This window comes from Macaca nemestrina, chromosome 13 (assembly GCF_043159975.1).
Source record: "Macaca nemestrina isolate mMacNem1 chromosome 13, mMacNem.hap1, whole genome shotgun sequence".
In the NCBI taxonomy this organism is placed as follows: Eukaryota; Metazoa; Chordata; class Mammalia; order Primates; family Cercopithecidae; genus Macaca; species Macaca nemestrina.
In genome coordinates this window covers 50437976-50456685 of record NC_092137.1, presented here as the reverse complement: position 1 = coordinate 50456685, position 18710 = coordinate 50437976, and the positions used below count along the sequence as shown (strand labels likewise).

Genomic DNA, 18710 nt, shown 5'->3' with positions numbered 1-18710 from the left:
TTTGTAGTTTTCAGTAGAGACGGGGTTTCACCGTGTTAGTCAGGATGGTCTCGATCTCCTGACCTCGTGATCCGCCCGTCTCGGCCTCCCAAAGTGCTGGGATTACAGGCTTGAGCCACCGCGCCCGGCTTAACTTTGCGTTTTTAGAATATGTTCAGTTTAAAGACTTAATAGTGATTTATTTACAAAGAGCTTTGCATTAAGCAAATTTATTAGGCAGAACAAAAGTTAAATGTTTTCTGCCTACCTCTAAATGCTCTCCTGTTTTTATAGCCAAACAAAATCTCAAACTCTACTTCATTTCAAGAGCTAGATGTTTCTCAAGCTACCTCTCTTGTGTAGATTCCCATGGGCAAGCATCTTATTCAAGATTCTGAATTGTACACTATAGCTCGCACTCACAATCCCAACACTTCAGGAGGCCAAGGCAGAAAGATCTATTGAGGTCAGAAGTTTGAAACCAACCTAGGAAACATAGTGAGACCTTATCTCTAAGAAAATATTTAAAAATTTGCCAAGCCTGGTGGCCATGTGCCTGAAGCCCCAGCTACTCAGGAGGCTAAGATGGGAGGATTGTTTGAGCCCAGGTGTTTGAGACTGCAAATCAACTATGTTTGAGCCAGTGAACTCCAGCCTAGGTGACAGAGTGAGACTCTGTCTCAATTTAAAAAAAGAGAGAGAGAGAGAGGGATTCTAAATTGTTTTTCATGACAAATATATTTATCTTTAAAAATTATTTTGAAAGTTTAGATTTACAAAAAAGTTATAAAAAATTAGAAGAGGCTTCTTGTGTCTTCAGTTAGCTCCCACAAATGTTAACATCTCATATAACCAGAGTACAATGATACAATGATTAAAACCAGGAAATTAAGATGTAGTATTATTAACTAAGAGTCAGAGCTTAATCAAACCTTGCCAATTGTCCCGCTAATGCCCTCTTCTGTGGTCCACTATCAAAGCCAGGATCTTGCATTTCATCAAGTTGTCGTATCTTCTTAGTTTTCTCTAATCTTGGACAGTTCTTCAGTCTTTCTCTGTTTCCTGCCCTCGACTTTTGATGAGTGCTGCCAGTTGTTTTCCAGAGTGTCCTTCAATTTGGGTTTGTTAGATACTTTTTTATGATTAAATTGAGACTATGCATTTTTGGAAAACTAAAACTGAGACTGAATTTTTGCCAAAAATAGCACAGAATGTTGCAGTGTCCTTCTCAGTGTGCCGTATTTGGAGAACCTGAATTTGATATGTCTCATTACTGGTGATGCTAGCTTTGATCACCTGGTTAAGGTGCTGTCTGCCAGAGTGTTAATAAATCATTAAAGCCTGAGGACTAGCAAGGTATATCCAGCTTTTCCCTGTAAAATATGCAGAATTTGGGGCTATGTTATTCAAGCCAACTGTGAGATCTGGTGCTCCTTTGCATGTGATCACCATTGCCAGGTTGAGGAGTCCCATGACTCTTCATAATACTTGTTTCTTACCCAGGTGTAACTAAGTCAACAATGATTTTTCTTATCAGGATAATTTAGGCAATCTGTGTCCTTATCTGAGATTGTCGTATTAGGTGAAATCATTCCGATTTCTTATATAGCTGCAGATACTCCATCTTGCTGATGGATGTAGGCGTGGGATGGATCACATAAATAAATCCTTGCTATACTTGTTTCAGAAGCTGGAGTCTTATGGTATTCATCATTGAATCAGTGCTCCTGACGTACCTTGAGGAGGATATTAGGTCATTATTAATAATTAGTAAGTGAATAAAAGCACATAATTTTTGATAAGGATACCAAGAATTAAAGCAAGATCCCTTTCTTCAGGATGCGTACTTAAATGGAAATTTCAATAAAAGACAATTCTCATGTATTATAATAGTTCAGAAATTAGAAATACATTTGTGGATGTTGAAAGGAGAGAATTAACCTTGGCTGGAATGAATGTGGGAAGCATGACAAAAGAAATCAAGGTGCAGCAGAGAAGCCTAAACCAGCAGAAGTAAAAGTGACTTTGAGAGGAGAATGTGTATTGCATTTGTGAATGCCTAGGTAATAAAGTTAGAGCTTAGTCTGAGATAATTTCTGAGTCAAAAACTAGTATTTCCTTTAGTTCCAGTCCAAAATAACTAGTAAATGGTTTTAATGAGAGCCTAGTCAGGTAAAGAATGACTTAAGTATAGCAGATAGGCAGGAAGAAGACAAATGAGTGGAACTAAGATCAGAAAATAAACAAAAGTTAAGGTTCTGGTTTTAGACTAAAATTATTACAAATTTTATTGTTCGCATGGTCCCTTCTATTTAAATATGCAATGCAAATAATTCAAAATAAATACCTATTCTTTTGTATTAAGGATTTAATTCCATTACTAGGGAGAAAAAGAAGTGCCACTGCCAAAAAGTCATAAAGCCTTTCTGGTGTAGAATAAAAGTGACTATGGTAATAATAAGGAAAATCTGTCTTCTGCGTCTTTGGTCCACAATTTAGAAGCTTCAGAATAAGCCAAAGGCCGGGATGGCTGCTTGGAGTGGATGGTTACAATAAAGCATTGCAGACACCTCACACCTTTTAAAGATTCAGGATAGACTCTAAAAATGTCAGAATGTGAGTGAATCATTTCTGTTAAGTGTCATAGAAACTTTCCCCAAATCAGACTAGGGAAGCATCATTAGAACAACTCTAAAATGATTGAAATGAGACCTTGATTTGTGAATTAAAATTTATTTTTCTAAATAAGAATTAGTCATTCGAGCTTAGCTTTTTGTTGTATAGAAAAAAAAAATCACTAAGAATAGAGTTAAGTACAAGCCTGCACCCATCTGTTTGACATTGAGAAGACACTTGGTTTCTCTGTGCCTCAGCTTTGCTATTTGTAAGTGGAAAAGTTTACTCACTTTTCTCCAAGAGTATTTGAGCAGTAACTCTATGTCTATATCATTTTTTTTAAGCTGGACATTTTTTAGACCATAATTTTAGTAAAGAAAATTGTCGACTCCTGAATCCTGATGAAAACCATTTTCACAATTAACCTTTGAAATAAGTAAGTTGAAGGACATGACTAGGCAACTACAACTTCTACCGACCAGCTAATAATTTTAAGATTTACTAGGAACATACACACTTAGGTTATGCTCTTCAAAATAAGATTTTTCTTAAAGTTCCTGATGATGTGATTCTTTTTCTTCCTATCCCTGCTGCCTATAGCTTTAATACAAATTGATTACTGAGTTACTTGCCATAGACTTTTTAATAAAGTTCGCCTACTGCTGGACGGAGCCTAGTTTCAGAAGGGAAGACATAAGCATTTGATGTTCTTAGGATTATTGGTCGTGGAATTACTTTGCTTTGTTTTATTTTTAACTCTAGATCACTTTGCTGTCTTTATGGAATTTTTTCTAATCTGATTGGCAAAAGGTCTATTACTTACTTGTTTTTCTACTCAGCCAGGTAACCTGGACCAAGAGCCTTTTAAGTGGTTCCTAGGACTTTGAATTTGATCTCAAAACAAGTTTGTCTCACTGGGCAGCTCAAACTATTGAACTCAACTGTTCCTGGAGGGGATACTTCTAAATGACACATTTGCCGGGAAAATAATAAGTAGATTTTAAAAGAAAATACATTGCAAAGATACCACTAAGTGGACCACTTATTGCATACATTTTTAAAAATAATGTTCATTGGGTTGAACATTATTTCAAACTATTCAACTACTTACATGACTTTGACCTGAAAAAAAAAATATATATATATATACACACACACACACACACACACACAGATTTTTCTTATCTTTTTTTCAGATAATTTTAAGGTTTTCATTAATCAGTGCTTTTAATATATCACCTTCTTAAAAGACAGTTTAAAAATACAAAACAGTTGATGACATGGTTGAATACCATATATTTATCAAATATTTGTCAGATACTCATATATTTGTCATTTCTTCATGGTTAGGGCATTCAAATGCTCTCTTCTAGCCATTTTGAAATTTACAATACAATAATATTAACCATAGTCACCCTACTGTGCAACAAAACACCACCATTTGTCTGGCATCTCACACAAACTGTTTTGCCCTTATATTTATTTACCTTTAATGCACAGATCCTATCTGCTGAATAGAAAAGGTTGTTTTTGAATTTATATTCATAGCTCCTTTCACAGAGTTAGCACTTATCAGCAAACCAAGAGATAGGAAGGCTTAGAAATGTTTTCTATTTTAGTTAATGCCCTTATAATGTCAGAAAAAAGAGAGAATAACTGATTCAGATCAGCACAATCTCTATCAATCATTGATCATCGATTATGTAGAGTCATAGTTTTATACTACACCAATGAACGTCATTAACATCTCATTCTATGTGAATGGTGTCTATTTGATTTTCCAGTGTGCAGTCTTTGCTGCTATTGGTGGTATTTCTGAATAAATGTCTAAGATATTGACAAGATAGGTGAGCCATGGATCTATTTACATTTTAAATAATTATTTCACTTATTAAAGTGGTGTACACTTGTTTTTAGAAGAATGAATACTTTATTTTCATGTAGCATACTCTTATTATAAACATCACACGTTTTTATTAGAGAAAAGTTTTGGGCCAATAGGTAGAGGCAAATACATTTTTTAATGAAGTGCATAATTACTATTGAAATTATATTTGAGAGAAATGATTCTTGACCTCATAGGAATCACAATAACTTTTAGTTATTTCATTTTCTCAATTGCTTTATTTTGATTAAATTTTCTTGTTGAGTAAACACACACAATTGTTTTCTTAAATGGTATCTTAGCTGGGTTAGAGCCTAATCTCATATGGGCTGGCTCATTGAAGAGGAATACTCTTCTGCTTTCAGACTTCCCACGTCTACTGTGGATTCTAGCTGGTTCACCCTCCTTTGATCCCCTTAAAAATTTGGAAAACATTAATTGTTAACACCTAATGAGTCCTCATGGATACTGAAGGTATGACAGTGTCTGATTTGCAAGAGTTCAAGTATCTTTTGGAGTAACTTGAACCACATTTATGATTGGTGTTTGGTGGAATAGTGTGTGCACAGTGACCCTAGGCAGTATCACTTTCATAAAATTCCAATGAAAGAAAATAGTGTGCTCACAAGTTTGAGTCTCCCTGTCTTGCTCAGTTTTCATTTGACTTAATAAGTAGTCAACAACCTATTTTTTAAATTTAATAATTTAATTTTATTTAATACAAAATTTAATAGTTAAAAAATGCTTTAGTCTAGAGTTTTGACAGAATATACAACTTGCTATATATGACAAACTTCCCATTGTTCTTTTTGGAAATTTATTTATTGTGTTTTGTTTTTGTTGACATGTTATAATTGTACACACTTATAGTGATGTTTTAATACATGTATATGTTGTATAAAAATTGAATCAGTATGTTTATCACTTTCATCATCTCATATATTTATCACTTCTTTGTAGGTAGAACATTCAAATCCTCTCTCCTAGCTATTTTGAAATTTACAATATAATAATATTAGCCATAGTCACCCTACTGTGCAACAAAACACCAGAACTGATTCTTCTTACCTAATTGTAACTTTTTATCTGTTGACCTATGTTGCTGTCTTGAATATCATCCTTAACTGTTTCCAAAAAGCTTTCGTTATTTGGGAATTATCTAAATTCTTCTGGACATTTTTTGTTTCAACCTGATTGAGAATATGGGACCTGTGTCTAAACCATTTCTGTGACATGCCATGTTTCTTGCCTTCTTTCATTTGTAAAGAACATACCCATTCTCTTTCTCAAATATGTATGATTAAAAATCTGTCTAATTCTCCAGTCTCTTTAGCTAGTTATAACACATTTGCCAATTCTGTTGTCTGCCCCTCCCACCAGAAGTCTTAATTTATGATATATAGTCCATATTTTCTTTTTCTTTTCCTAGCATCTTTGTCTTTGCACCCTTACATGCATATGTAACATTGAGGGCTGTGTCTTACTTCTCAATATTAGTAATTATAGTAATTAATTTTTAAATCTAGAAGTGGTTACATATTATAGGTAGAAACTCATTACTTGATTCCATTAATTTCTCCTAAGATAATGTTCACTTTTTCTGAATTTTGCATATGCCTATATGAAATTTTAGGAATTAAGAACCTGTAGTGTTCAGTTTCATGAAATAATTCCTTATGATTCTACAAAGAACTTACAATAATTCAGAAAGAAAATAAAGTGTATTTACTTGTTATTGTTTTAGTGATTGTTAAGATTCTGTTTCATCAGTTTAGAAATGTTGCCCTGATCTAAAACTCTTTTTGCATACAATGTGGTCTCAGTGCTTTTGCTTTTTATGAACTTTAAGCCAAAGAATTCCTCCATATAGATAGAAATTGTCCAGAAAATTTCAAATTAACAACAGCATCTGGAAAAGGTTGTAGGAAGAATAAAGGTTCCCCTTACTCATAAATGCTTTACTTTTAATATTCATCTGACTACCTGGATTTTACTGTAAACTTTCACTGAAGGAAGTGTTAGATCCCTGTTACATTCATTAATAGAAACATAATTGCCTGAATGTTTCGTGTTGGCTACAAGATGACATTTGAAGAATTATAGGCTTTCAAAATGTAACCTTTTATTCATATACTTATGTTATGAGTTAGAAGCTAATCTACTCCGAAGTTAATTATATTATTGTTCACGTAGCAAGGATCCAGAGCAACCAATAATTGAGCGTACCTGTACATGCTGATTGGTTTCCCTTTTCAGAAATGTTCAGTCTATGTAAGGGAAAATGTTAGCCTTTGCAGAATTGACGTGAGGCTGAAGTGGGCACATATAGGCAAGGGACAGTTGGCAAGAAAGAACAGGAGGGGAGAGAGCCCTATATATAAATAGCATGTTCAATAAGATCTAAAAATATTCCCTTATTATAACATCACAGGCAGTTTAAGCAAGAGATATGGGAGCCCATGTATATTTTTTACAAACATTTATTGGAGTGTAAAGTGTGTTGACATTGCTAAATTCGTGTCTGATAGAGCCAACTTTGTGAATGAATTTAGAGTAATAGAGGCTTGATGCACAGCTTAAATGTGGAGATGGCTGAAAACCACTTTAAATTTCAGTCATTCATACATTCAGTGATCTGATGGATGTCAAGGTTAATTTGCAGTAAATCCATTAGTAGACATGGTACTGATGTGGTAGTGTTTGCCATGTAGAAACATGCATAAATAATAAAGGTGACACATTCCTCTAAGTTCCTCTCTATATTGGAACTGTGATTAAGATGTAACTACCAATGCATATTTAACTCACTTATATAGTAAAATAAAACATGTTTCTTTAAAGATAAAATTTTTAAAAAGCTAGCTAGCAGGTTTTTTCTTTTCTTTTTTTTTTTTTTTTTTGTAAGTTTGGTCTTTATGTAATGGTAAGGTGATTTTTTTTTGCATTATGCTATAAATCTTACTATGCTGGATGTTTTATGGTGATGAACTAATATTCTTTTTCTCATGAAAGCTCCCATGTGATACAATTTAATATCCCTTCCATTGTCAACTATTATTGAACATAAATAATAATATAATGAGTTTACATAAAAGTTCTAATCCATGCTATGAAATATTGAAAAGATTAATAAAAATTAGAAGGTAGAAATGTCATTTTTGAAAGTCATTTGATTTGGACACAACTTTGAAATATGTCCAAGTTTTTTAAAGGCTTTCATATTAAAATAAAACAATGTTACAGTGTTCATTATTTTATATTTTTACAACACACACACACAACTGCCCTCATACATGACACCTATTCTCTCTAAAATTTATTAGGCTTTTATCATATACCAGGAAATGGACTAAATGTTACTTTGTAATATCTCATTTAATTCTGATAGAGCTCTATAAGATAGTATTGCTATCACCATCTTTTTTCAAATAGGAATCCCATTAAAGAATAAACGGCTACCAAGTTCACGTAGCTAGCAAATGACACAGTTGGAATTTGAACCCAGATCTCTCTGAGTCTAGAGTTTACATTCTAATCTCTAAGCTATTCTGCTTCAGTAAGTACAACATGTCCTTGGTTCAGAAAGATGTGTGTTAAAGGAGGTAGATTTTGAAACTTTAAACAATCTAACTTACTATATTTGATTGTGAGAGTAATTTTCTAGCTCAATGAAAAGAGGGCTTTAAGAACATAGGAGATTTTGTAAAGTTTGATGCAAAGTTAATTTAAAAAAATAAAAAGCCAGAGTGCTTATAAAAGTATATAGAAGAGAGCTGAGGAAGGACTGGATATCTAATTTTCTTGCTTATAAAATTGTACTGATTAGTACAATACAATGCACTACCATGTATACAGAAGAAAAATTAAGAAAGACTGCTTTCTGGATATATCTGGTGGGAAAAAAAGGAAACTAGATATAATGACAATGTTTGACACACAATAGTTGCAATTTTTTTTTTTTTTTGCTTTGTTTTGGTGAAACCTAAAAAACTGTAAAGTCATTCTAAACAGGACAGGTTAGCTAATCTCTTTGTAGTCATCAAGTTTTACATTCACTGAAAAAGGTTAAAATCTGAGATGGAATCAAATCTTGAGTAATGGTATTTATATTGTGACACTTATCTTACTGAGAATATAAACCTTCAAATTACTACCCACAAGTTCTGTAACTGAGCTGGAAACTTTTGTAGTTTCATAGGTTTGGGAAGTGCACCCCAACTAAATGTTAATCTACATATATTAAATGTTCTGTCATTTTACATTTACATGTTATTTTTCTCTTTTTAAAAGTATCGTGAGGTGAAAGGAAAGTATATGATAATGAAGAGCAAATGTCACTTTATGGATATAAGACATTAGAATATGAAAACAGTTGGCCTTGATAAATTCAGACTGACATCCAATTAACTTTTTCTTGACTGCCTGGTTATGATAACAGAAATATTTCTGTCATAAATATATATATATATATATATATACTGGAATAGGAGTGAGGATATGGGTTTTATACCAACTCTGCCAATTAATCAAGTTTGCAACTTTAGATCGCATGTTAATCCTTATGACTAAATTTCCTCAGATATAGCATGGAAGTAATGTCTGCCCTATGTTCCATACATAAGGAGATAAGAATTTTTTAAATTGTGAATGTTATTTTTAAAGTTAAAAATTACTATGCAATGTTGTTTTATAATGCTTACCTCACACTTATAATTCTGAAACCATCAGAATTCTTAGATTTGTGTTGTTTTATATCGTTAAATAGGATCTCTAGTTTTGAATATTTTTCTTATTTCACATAATATATATAGTCATTAGAGAACAAAGTTAATTTAAAAACAGAAAATAAATTAATTATTAAGTATCAGCACTCAGAGGTAACCACTACATCCTCCTTTTAAAGCCGTCCCCACTTTTATATGTTCTTGTCCTATTTTTATCAACAATAGGCTTCACTAGAAAAGTTAATACTTAATCATTTGCAAAAGTTACCAGGCAGAAAAATATTTCTCAAATAGTACTTCCCTATAAAGATGGTGATGAACAAGCTTCTGATGCTGTAGAACATAAGTGGCTCAGGAAAGCCCAAGCATTTCTGATATATACTCTGTATATTCTGAATTTTCTTTGTGCACTGACTGGTGCCTTTGAAATATGGTTTACCTTTTCTCACTTGAAAGAGATAAACTATTTTCATGCATTGGTATCCACAAAAATTAATAGAGAAGGACACAGCCTCTATACCTTTGCATTTTAACAGTATTCTTGTTTATCACTTTTGCATTCAATTTTCTCCTAACATATTTTGTGGAAGAGGTCTATATACCAAGGCCTATTTAAGCATCAGCTACACTATGCATATTGCAGAGGTCTTTGGAGTTTCTCAAAGGCCTATGGAAATGTCTGTAACTGAAAACAAAGAAGAGTTGCCTCCAAAAATGGCCACAAAATCAATATTGTCAGCTGTTTAATTAAATGTACACAAATGTGATAGTAGGTCATCTCCATTTAACTGATAAACTTGGTAATCATAGCAATTCAATGTATAGGTATCTTGAAAACATACTGCTGTACACACAACTTTTGCACATAAATGTTACTCTTGGTACCAGATATTTTTCTATAAATACAAGATGTTTAATAATCTCTCTTATTATATATGATCATGTATATATGATCAAGTCATATATGATCTGCTGTCTGCAAGTTGGAGAACCAGAAAAACTATGGGTGTAGATCATAGGACTGAGAACTGGAGAAACAATGATGTAGATTTCAGTCCAGGTTTGAAGGCATGAGAACAAGAAGCTGCAAAGGCAGGGAAAGAACAATGTCCCATTTTAAGCAGTCAGGAGAAGAAAGAGATAAAATCCATTCTTTTTTCACCTTTTGGTTCTATCCAGGCCCTCAAAAGAATAGAAACAAAATGGATGGCCATTGAATGATGCATTGAGGTAAGACTTTAGTGCATCAAATGCTCTATTAGTCCGTTTTCACACTGCTATAAAGAACTTCCCTGAGACTGGGTAATTGATAAAGAAAAGAGGTTTAATTGACTCATAGTTCTGCAAGGCTGAGGAGGCCTCAGGAAACTTACAATCATGGTAGAAGGGGAAGCAGGCGCCTTTGTCACAAGGCAGCAGGAGAGACAGAAGTGTGTGTAGGAGGAAATGTCAAGGAATTATGAAACCATCAGATCTTGTTAGAACTCACTATCATGAGAACAGCATGGGCAAAGCCGCTCCATGATCCCATCACCTTCCACCAGGCCCCGCCCTCAACACATGAGGATCTGAAATTATCTCAATTTCAGACGTGATTTGAATGGGGACACAGAGCCAAACTATATCAAATGCTGAATAAATTGTTTGAAAACAACTCTTTTCAATTAAGCTGGATAATTTACTGACAGGACCACCATAAGGTAAAACTTGAACACTCACAGAATGAGTCCGTGACATGTTTCTCAGTGCTATAAGGCTTGTATTCACCTTGGGGTGGCAGAGGATGAGGGTCTTTTTATGATTCTGAATAGTTTGACAGCTACTAGATGTTGCTTGTTAAGTAAAACTTGACTTTTAGGGATGAGATCTATTAGCTGTATTTTCTTGACATGGCTACTGGGGCTTGTGGCTGTTCATCCATTAGTTATCTGTCACATGTAAGTAGATCCTTTTTCCATAAAAGTTATATTCCTAGCACATTTGTTGCGACTTTCTCCACGGTGCTGTATGACCCTGTCACATCAGCATGCAGCTCCTGTTTCAATACCAAGTTGATATATGTTGCTGTTGCTTTTTGGAAGCATCCAGTCAATGTTTTCTATGAAACTATTTCTTAAAAACTGGCAGGAAGAAATAAAGCCTCATTCCATTCCATTCTTGTGCAACTTCATGGGAAACACAGTAACCTACTATTTGTTCTGAGACACCTGCTGGTAAATTTAATCAGTGTATTAAAAACTGAGCTACCTCTCTATTTCTTTTAAAACAACTCAGTCCACTTTCCTGAGCACATTTGATTGAAATCTGTAATTTGCTTTGCCATAGATTTGTGTGTAGAGTTGATACTGTACTATCAATATAACATGCCTTGCTAATGTGCAGACTTGATGTATTTGGACTAATTGGTTTTGGTTTTTGTTTTCCAGCTGGGACAACGTATATCTTTAGCAAAGGTGGTGGACAAATCACGTATAAGTGGCCTCCTAATGACCGACCCAGTACACGAGCAGACAGACTGGCCATAGGGTTTAGCACTGTTCAGAAAGAAGCAGTATTGGTGCGAGTGGACAGTTCTTCAGGCTTGGGTGACTACCTAGAACTGCATATAGTAAGTACTTTTTGGATAAGATTCAGCTTTTACTTTTTACTGTTAACTTTTTGTAAAGAATTTATAATTTTGCCTCTTGGACGCTTCCTTCCCCCAGAAACCAGTACTTTGTTATAGGAAATATGAATACAATCCAGAGGAAATAAGACCACATACCTATTGCTGTTGTTAATCACGTTCTTTGCAATGTAAACTTTTTTTTTGGAGTGTGAATTCCTGTTAATTCTGTGTTCAAAATAATTTTTAAAAAATTTTTGGAGTGATTTTAGTGTCTTTAGGCAGACTTGCCAAATGAATAAAATAAGTTATTGCCCAGGATGAGATACCATACCATCTGGCTGGAAGCAGGAGGTTGTAATACTGGTGACATGCAAAGATCTGGATTCTGTCTTTATTTCTTTGCTCACTAGAGAAAGTACTTATCTGAAGCTACATGAAATAAAAGGAAGGAAAGGATACTTTAAGGTATTTGGGGATGTGAAAGAAGATGGCAAAAAGATTGTTTCTGTGCCATTTTGTACTTATTTTGATACATAAGTGTCAGGAAAATATATTTTGATTCATAATTACCAACTTACATGCTGGGCCCATTCTCTTTTCTCTAAGTTGTAAGCTTCCCACAGTAATTTACTCAGCGTATAATAGATGGCAAAGAGTAGTCATGAATGAAAAGCTTCAGTTTCCTTTGAAAGTTGCCATAATTAACTTTAGGGTTCAGGGACCTCTCTTCTTTCTCTGCATTTTAAAAATTATTAATGAGTATGGTTGAAACTCTTTAAATCTTCATTTTCTCACATTATTTGTAAAGAAGCACAGTGTCTTTTATTGTTAAGAGGTATTAATATTTTATTGATATATCCAAAAAATCATAGTGTGTCACACATTCAAAAACTTTTCTAAAGGATTCTTATTATCATAGTTCTTGGTCTAAAATGTATCTTTTAGAAGATTTCAGAAGAAGCATGTAAGTCTCCCATCCTCTTTTTTATCCTTGAGATTCAGTTTATTTCCCATGCATTAAGCAACCATGGAAGTTTGTTCTATTTTGTTTTGTCTATCCCTATAAGTTCTCCTTCTATCAGTACTCATGCTCCAAAGGACATTTGACTAGGTCATCATGTTCTTTCCTGTTAGAATGTGGCCATTGGGTACGAGTTCTAAAATAATTAAGAAAAACATGAAACACCAAAGTACATTAGCACAAACTTTTACAAGTTTTTCATTCTCTGTTTTTATTAAACTGTTTTCTTAATCTTAATTTTGTCTTAGAATTCTGGAATTTCCAATAAGCTGTGTAGGAGTTTACACTGACCACAAGGGCTGAATTCATTGGTAATCTTGAAAAACACAACAAAACCCCTCAGCATAGCCATTATTGGACCATAGTAAAATTTCAATTTAAAATGTAGTTGTCAAAAGGGGAACCCTGGAAAGGTAATTTCAGGTGCCTTTTAGCAAATTTGTAACAATCAAAATTAAGAGCATCTGGATTTTTATGGCATCATAAATAAATGATCAGTTAAGATACATTTCACTAGTACAGTAAGGAATCTTACTGCTTAGAGCAATCTCAACTTTCAAAATGTATGTGCTCAGTTCTGATGTAAGAGCTTTGCTACTTCAAAAAATAAATAAATAAAAATGAAAACAAGAGTCTTTTCCTTCTAAAAGAAATTACTTATTGATCCATAACCAATTACACTTTTACTCTGAGAAAAGGTTCTACAATGATCACTCTCAAGTCACAAGGGGCTATGTTACTGAATTAGTCAAACCACTGTTGTTTATTTTATGGTCAAAAAGTTTTAGACTACAAAAATAGGTATTTCTTTCTAGTGCTGGTCAAATGTGGTCTCAGGGTCCTATCATAAGTAAATAATTGACTTTCTCAGCATCCATTCTAGCACAATAACCTCCATATCTCCTTTACCAGCCATGGATTTCTGATAGCTGCACTGTGAAGGCCTTCTTCTTTCTGAATCTCCTCTCTTGGTCTTGCCTGGTCATTCTCTTTGGATTCAGTGCATGTCTCTACACACCCTTTCTCTTGGACTTGGTATCTTCAAAATCTCCCTTGCTGGTAAACCATGTCCTCCTGGGCTTCCCAAATACTGTTGTGTGTCAGCCCTACCCACTCCTTATCAACTAATGGGACTCAGTCTTATTTCAAATCTGGTCAAGTAAAATTTTGTTTCTCCCATTGCCTAGAAGAGGTGATTAGACATTAGAGACTCAACAAATCTTTAATGTAGAGATAAGTCACTTATTTCCATGTTGTTGTTGTTGTTGTTGAGATGAAGTTTCGCTCTTGTTGCCCAAGCTGGAGTGCAATGGCACAATCTCAGCTCACTGCAACCTCCGCCTCCCGGGTTCAAGCTATTCTCTTGCCTCAGCCTCCGGAATATCTGAGATTACAGGTGCCCACCACCATGCCCAGCTAATTTTTGTATATGTAGTAGAGACGGGGTTTCACCATGTTGACCAGGCTAGTCTTGAACTTCTGACCTCAGGTGATCCATCTGCCTCTGCCTCCCAAAGTGCTGGGATTACAGGCATGAGCCACCGTGCCTGGCCTTTTTCTATGTTTTAAACATATAATCAAAATTAACACAAGACCAGTGGTTTTCTTTTTACTACCTAAGTTTACCTGCAGCTCTTTCCCAAAATGTTGGGTGCATGGAATAATAAAAGAAAGAGGAATTAGAAATTAAAAGAAAAAAGGAAAACCAGACAGGAAGGCAAGAAGGAAGGAAGGAAAGAAAGAAGAAAGTATGAAATAAAGGGAGGGAAGAAAGGAACAAAGAAAGTGCAAAGGGACACAAGATAATGCCTGTGGGTGATAGAAACAGAACTGTTCTTAATATGTAGATTTGAGAATATTCAAAGGCTGTTTTATCAAATTATTTAGGCACCTTTGAGTCCATTTTGTTTTTCTCAAATAAATTGTTCTACTTCTTTCATGATTGAAATTTAAAAGGAAAAATAAGATTTATAAATTTTAGATTATTGCTTTGTGATTTAGGTTTGTGAATATAACTGACTTAGAAGTAAACCTAATTGGTGCTATACTATCGATGATACATTTTTATCTGTAAAAGTTAGACCTAGTCATTATCCCTTAAACTGCAAGGAAAATTTGTGTGTAAGCCTTCAAAGTCAGCGAAGTATAAACTATATACTGATCAGATTAAAAAGTCTTATTTTCATCCTTATTTGATAGAGTGAGCCAATAAATTAGAAAGTTGGTTGCATTCATTAAGATGTGCTCCATCATTGCTGAAATATATAATGCTATTTCAATTAGATAATTTTAAAAATCTGATTGGCATATAATTTTAATGAAGATTTGAATATTTGACATGGTTTATCATCCAATTTTTCAGAATAAAAATGTTGGATTTTTAAAAAGTTTGATTAACTGTACTCTTAAAAACATAACAACTTGGAATAAAATGGTTTTTTAATTAGGTGGCCCAGTTTGACAGATGAATTTTTTTGTCATATTAATATTAATGCTACCACTGTTAACCTCAAAGTCATATAATATTACTATTGAAATTTTTAAGGTTTTATGAAGGGGTGAGGGAAAGATAAGACATGAAGTGAAGAGCAATTAATTAGTATAGTACCTAGAATAATAGTGCTCAATAAATATTTTCTGAAAGATTTAATAGCTTTAATGAATTATACATTGAAAATACTGTGGCTTAGGATGAGTGTAGATCTTCAATTATTTAACAGGTCAAGTAAAGTGACAGACATTTGAATTTCTATATAACTCTGAGAAAGTCCTCCAGCTTCCTGATTACAATACAGAAAAATTATAGAACTTGATATAAGCAGCCATATTATTGAGAAGCTTCAAATCTTAAAGGATGTTTTCAGACATCTTCAACTAAGAATTGATTATGGAGATTGGTGGTTTAAAGAAAGTCTATGGTGAAATTTTAGTTGGATGAATGATTATTTTTTGTTAATAGTTGCCTTATTTATTGTAGTTCACTTTTATCATGAATTATTCTCTAGTTATTTTATATTTGTCCATTATTTACAAATAGAAATAAATTTTCTGATGGCAGAGAACATGATTTATAATAATGGTGATGATTAATAAGAAAAATAGCTGGGCATAGTGGCTCACGCCTGTAATCCCAGCACTTTGGGAGACTGAGGCTGGCGGATCACAAGGTCAAGAGGTGGAGACCATCCTGGCCAATATGATGAAACCCCATCTCTACCAAAACTACAAAAATTAGCTGGGCATGGTGGTGCATGCCTGTATTCCCAGCTACTTGGGAGGCTGGGGCAGGAGAATCGCTTCAACCCGGGAGGTGGAGGTTGCAGTAAGCCAAGATCATGCCACTGCACTCCAGCCTGGCGACAGAGCAATACTCTGTCTCAAAAAACAAAAAACAAAAAACAAAAACAAAAACAAAAACAAAAACAAAAGAAATGAGAAAGAGAAAAGAAAAGGAAAATAATACAGGAATGTAACTTTTCATCTTTTACTTCAGTACATGCTAGAAGCCTCTCCAGAAATATTTATTTAGCACCTAATATGACCCAGGCCTATGTTAGGTTCTGTGGATGCAAAAATAAATGAGCTGGCTGTTTAGTAACTACCTCAGTAAATATTTGTTGGATGAATGAATGAACAAGCCAGCTGAGTTCCAGTTAACTTAGATGATTTATAGCAAACATTTTGTTGCCAAGTGACTGGTATTTCTTGGTATTTTTCTGTCTTGCTATTTTTTCATCTCTTTTCCTTACAGTTTTAACTTTCTTATTTGTATAGTATTTGTATGGGCAGTTAACAAATAATAGATTATTAAGATAAAGAATATAAAGAAATAACTTGCAAACTGTGAAGTGTTACACAAGACATGTTTAAGTTACTGATGTGTCGAGGATTATTTAACTGATAATGGCTTAAATAATTTCTTAGAAGCAATAAGCAAAAATTGAGCTCAAGTTTTTATATTTTATGAGATATATCTAGAAATTTTAACAATGTTGTCACTTCTAGAGAAACCCCTTCATATATCAGTTTAGTGATGTCAATTGGAAATTATTTAATGCCTCTCTGACAGAAGAAAGTTACTATAAATGTGGATGCATTCTCTACCACAAATATTAACATGTGTATTGGTTCTGACCAGAGGAAATGTCATTGAGGGTGGAGGAGAGGATGAGTGAAGAGTGTTTTTTGAAATCCTTTCATCTTGGGAGCATAAAAGAGCATTGCAAATTTGATGAGTGAGTTGTTGCACATATTTGCCTTAAGTGTTGCTTCTTTGTACTTTGCTGGGCCGGAAGCCTTATTTTGAAACCAAGCTCTTAATTGATTTTGATTTGGAAATATGCCTTTTGATCATTGGTTTTAGTGTAGACTAGAAACAGTGTATTTATAGTAAATATTACATGTCTCAAAATAACACCAATATTGGTGACGTGTCAAGTCTTCCTCATCTTTCTCTGCTTCTCTCTATTATACATTATTTATCTTACTGGTCTATTAAGATTTGATTCAGAAATGTGTTTTTAAGTCAATAATTATATGTAGATGCACACTTATATCAACAAGGTAAACCTAATTATTTCCCCTCAGGCTTTTCTTGAATTGAAATTATGTTCCATCTGAAATGCTGTTTCTAACTAACAGATTCACTGATTTTATAGAAGTTTCACTTTGCCATATAGTATTCAGATTCAATTCTGTAAATTGTATGGAGTATATCTATTGCTTGGTTTTGCTTTCCTTTTTTTTTTTACATTCATTTTTTACATTCTTTTATTTGTTTTTTCTATTTACATTCATTTATTTGTTTTTTCTATTCCTATATCATGAGATAGCTTTCCTAATTCTTATATGAATTATAGAACATGTGGCTTATTTGACTAGAATTTCCAAAGATGGATTAAATGATGCCTTTTCACCATGTGTTGTAAAATTACTGTCCAAACTTCTGAGGTATAAAAGTCATTTTTGGGGAAAATGGGAGAAATGATGGTCACGTTTCTATTGACTTAAGTGCTAAATAGTTTATTATGTGTGGCGTAGGAGAGGCAAATGAATCAATACAGATTCCTGCCTTCATCCATTTTCCTTGAAAGTTAATTCAATTTCTCAACTTCTAATTACTGATCATCATCTTTAGTGTGTCATTTAGTCTCTATGTTTTTTGGTTTCTAGAATTCTAGAGTTATTTCTTCATCTGTAATTCTATTGCTGTGAAATTTAAGAAATGAGAACAAAACAGCTATTTCTAGCCTCTTCTCAGTTCACATACTTACCACTTAGAGGCTTGTACTGCTGCCTCACCTTCTCAGCTATCCTTCTGTCTCCATTCTGAGTACTTTTCTATCCATTTTATATACTTATGGCAGGTTAATTTGCTAATCTGGTTCTTTGATCGTATTATTCCTTTGTTAAAACACATTGATGCCTCTACAATTATATATAGGTAAAGGCAAATTCTGTACCTAAAATTTAATGTCCTCAGCATTTTAATCTCTTTCCCTTTTCATGTCCATTTTTCACATTTTTCTACTTATCTTTCAACTCCAGTGAAACGTATTAACTTTTTTGAAAAATGAGCTTCTTGTCATCTCTCTATTTCTAATTCCTGTTCAAAAGAGTTCTTCCCATTCTCTCTCACTATATAGATTCGACTCAGTCATTGAACAGTTTGTTTTTTTTTCAAATCATGAGTGTTTTCAGGGTTGGTCGTGGATCTTTTCACCTCCTAAGCTAGCAGAAAGAAATTAGGTCTCGGGAATCTATTTGGAAGAGTTGCAGAAACAATTCCTAGGGCATTACCTAGCTGGAGAAAATCATGTCCATTGATTCTGCTCCATCCTGTGATCACTACTCCTTTGGACTCACTGCTTTGTGGTG

The 18710-nt window shown here is 33.8% G+C and overlaps 1 protein-coding gene across 33 annotated transcripts in view; it reads left to right on the top strand.

The window, feature by feature from the left end:
• Positions 1-18710, top strand: part of LOC105465018 (neurexin 1) — a 1132644-nt gene that overhangs the window by 798996 nt on the left and 314938 nt on the right. For all 33 annotated transcript variants that reach the window (XM_071077376.1, XM_071077375.1, XM_071077378.1 and 30 more), the window contains one exon: positions 11631-11812. In XM_071077376.1, the coding sequence (XP_070933477.1) occupies positions 11631-11812 (182 nt within the window). The remainder of the gene's footprint in view (positions 1-11630; positions 11813-18710) is intronic.